Source organism: Notechis scutatus, chromosome 3, assembly GCF_049901735.1.
Source record: "Notechis scutatus isolate UNSWTSFEM ecotype Mainland chromosome 3, rNotScu1.2, whole genome shotgun sequence".
NCBI lineage: Eukaryota > Metazoa > Chordata > Lepidosauria > Squamata > Elapidae > Notechis > Notechis scutatus.
The window spans coordinates 73,980,169-73,982,545 of NC_142011.1; the positions used below are offsets into that span (position 1 = coordinate 73,980,169).

At 40.6% G+C, this 2,377-nt stretch overlaps 1 protein-coding gene across 1 annotated transcript; it reads right to left on the reverse strand.

Annotated features, from left to right (window-relative positions):
* Nucleotides 1–252: 252 nt before the first annotated feature.
* On the reverse strand, nucleotides 253–1,550 carry LOC148131243 (uncharacterized). The gene is made up of 2 exons (XM_087958982.1): nucleotides 959–1,550; nucleotides 253–266 (listed from the first exon to the last, which is right to left on the reverse strand). The coding sequence occupies exons 1-2, from the start codon at nucleotides 1,548–1,550 to the stop codon at nucleotides 253–255; spliced, it is 606 nt and encodes a 201-aa protein (XP_087815108.1).
* Between the last annotated feature and the right edge of the window lie 827 nt (nucleotides 1,551–2,377).

Genomic DNA, 2,377 nt, shown 5'->3' on the forward strand with positions numbered 1-2,377 from the left:
AATCTTACTTTTTGCAGTTCTGTTTTCCTGAAGCAAACAGATATGGCTTCCCAACACAAAATAAAATGAACAGGGGCCGGCCCTGACATTAGGCCGAGCTTAAAAACGGCCTCAGACAGAAGTTACTAGAAAGTATATGGAAAATGGCAGGAATTTCTCTTTGCTTGCCAGTTCACAAGCCTGGAAACATAATTGGGCATGCCATGTGATACTCTTGTACTCCATAAAGTCTACAGTTGTATCATGGCACTTTCAAACACCGCTCTCTATGATGGGAAACAAGCAGTGTTTCAGTTTCAAGAATCGTCAGTACTTCTAAAAATGCTTTAGGACCCACATATTTGGTTTCTGATTTATTTATTTTTACCCCACCTCTATTATTATTATTATTATTATTATTATTATTATTATTATTATTATTATTATTATTATTATTATTATTATTATTATTATTATTATTATTATTATTATATACAAAAATGACAGTATACACAGCAAACGAGATAACCATGCTGGGTTTTGTATCACAAATCACTAGTCGAACACTTCCCAAGTATTTAGGACTGCGTGATGTGTCGGCGGATTATGCAAACAGATCCTAGTAAGGTGGCCTTCTGCATCTGACCAATGGTGATCTTGTCAGCACCAATTGTTTTTAAGTGCTTGCCTAGGTCTTTAGGCACAGCACCCAGTGTACCACTGGAACCACCTGCACTGGTTTATGCCAGAGTCTCTGCAGTTCGATTCTCAAGTCCTGATATCTGGTAACTTTTTCAAGTTGTTTCTTGTCAATTCTGCTGTCATCAGGTATGGCAATGTCGACGATCCACACTTTTTTCTTCTCCACAATCGTGATATCCAGGGTATCGTGTTCCAAAACTTTGTCAGTCTGTATTCAGAAGTCCCACAGTAGTTTTGCACGGTCATTTTTGACCATTTTTCAGGCTTATGATCCCACCAGTTCTTTGCTGCAGGCAGATGGAACACAAGTTCCAGTGGACCATCTGAGCGACTGTCTTGTGACATTGTTTGTAGTCAGTCTGAGCTATTGTCTTGCGACAGCTCAGTATGTGGTCAATGGTTTCATCCGCATCTTTGCAGAGTCTGCATTTGGGGTCATCAGCAGATTTTTCTATTCTGGCTTTGATTACATTGGTTCTGATGGCTTGTTCTTGGGCTGCAAGAATCAGGCCTTCTTTTTCTTTCTTCAGTGTTCCGTTGGTCAGCCATAACCATGTCTTTTCCTTATCTACTTTTCCTTGGATCTTTTCAAGGAACTGTCCATGCAGTGCTTTGTTACACCAGCTGTCAGCCCGAGTTTGCATTGCTGTTTTCCTGTATTGATCCTTGGTTTGCTGCACTTTGAGCAGCTTCCTCTTGTTGACCTCCATCAAAGCTGGTTCAACACTGTCTTTCACATAATCTGCCAGAGCATGCTTCTCTTCTTCGACTGTCTGCTTCAATTTCAAAAGTCCTCTGCTGCCTACTTTTCTGGGCAAATATAACCTGTCAACATCACTACACGGGTGCAGCACATAGTGTATGGTCATCAGTTTTCTTGTTTTCCTATCCAAGCTGTCCAGCTCTGCCTGTGTCCAGTTCATGATCCCAGCAGTATATCTGATAACTAGTATGGCCCAGGTATTTATAGCCTTGATGGTGTTACCGCCATTCAGTTTGCTTTTTAGAAGTTTTCTGACCCTTTGTGTGTATTCTTTGCTGACCACATTTTTTACTTGCCTGTGCTTGTTATTATCCAGCTGCAGTATGCCCAGGTATTTGTAGGCTTCGGGTTGGTGGCACTTGATAGTTTGTCCATTGGGCATTTCAATTCCATCACTTTCTACAATCTTCCTTTTCTTCAGTGCCACTGTGGTGCATTTGTCCAGGCCAAACTTGATGCTGATGTCAGTGCTGAAAATTCAAACTATATTGGTCAGTGACTGGATTTCAATTTCTGATTTTCTGTATAACTTCAGATCATCCATGTACAGCAGGTGAGATATTTTCTGTGAATTTTTAGCAGTTTGATAACCCAGGTTAGTTTTCTGTAAAATTGTTGACAAGGGGGTCATGGCGATGATGAACAACAGAGGTGACAAAGAATCACCCTGGAAAATCCCTCTTTTGATGTTGACCAGTCCGTAGCTTTCACTTCCAATAAACAATTCTATTTTCCAGTGCTTCGTCGCCTTTGCAGTGAAAGTACCAATGCACTTGCATATTCCGATGACATCCAGGCACTTGATGATCCACCTGCGCGGTATTGAATCAAATGCTTTCTTGTAGTCAATCCAAGTTGTATGCAGATTTGTTTTTCAGCTTTTGCAGTTCTCTAAAATCATTTTGTCGATCAGGAGCTGATTTTTTGTGCCTC

Excerpts from the sequence above, each read along its gene's own strand:
- LOC148131243 (XM_087958982.1), bottom strand. The coding sequence starts at position 1,550 with ATGACCATACACTATGTGCTGCACCCGTGTAGTGATGTTGACAGGTTA.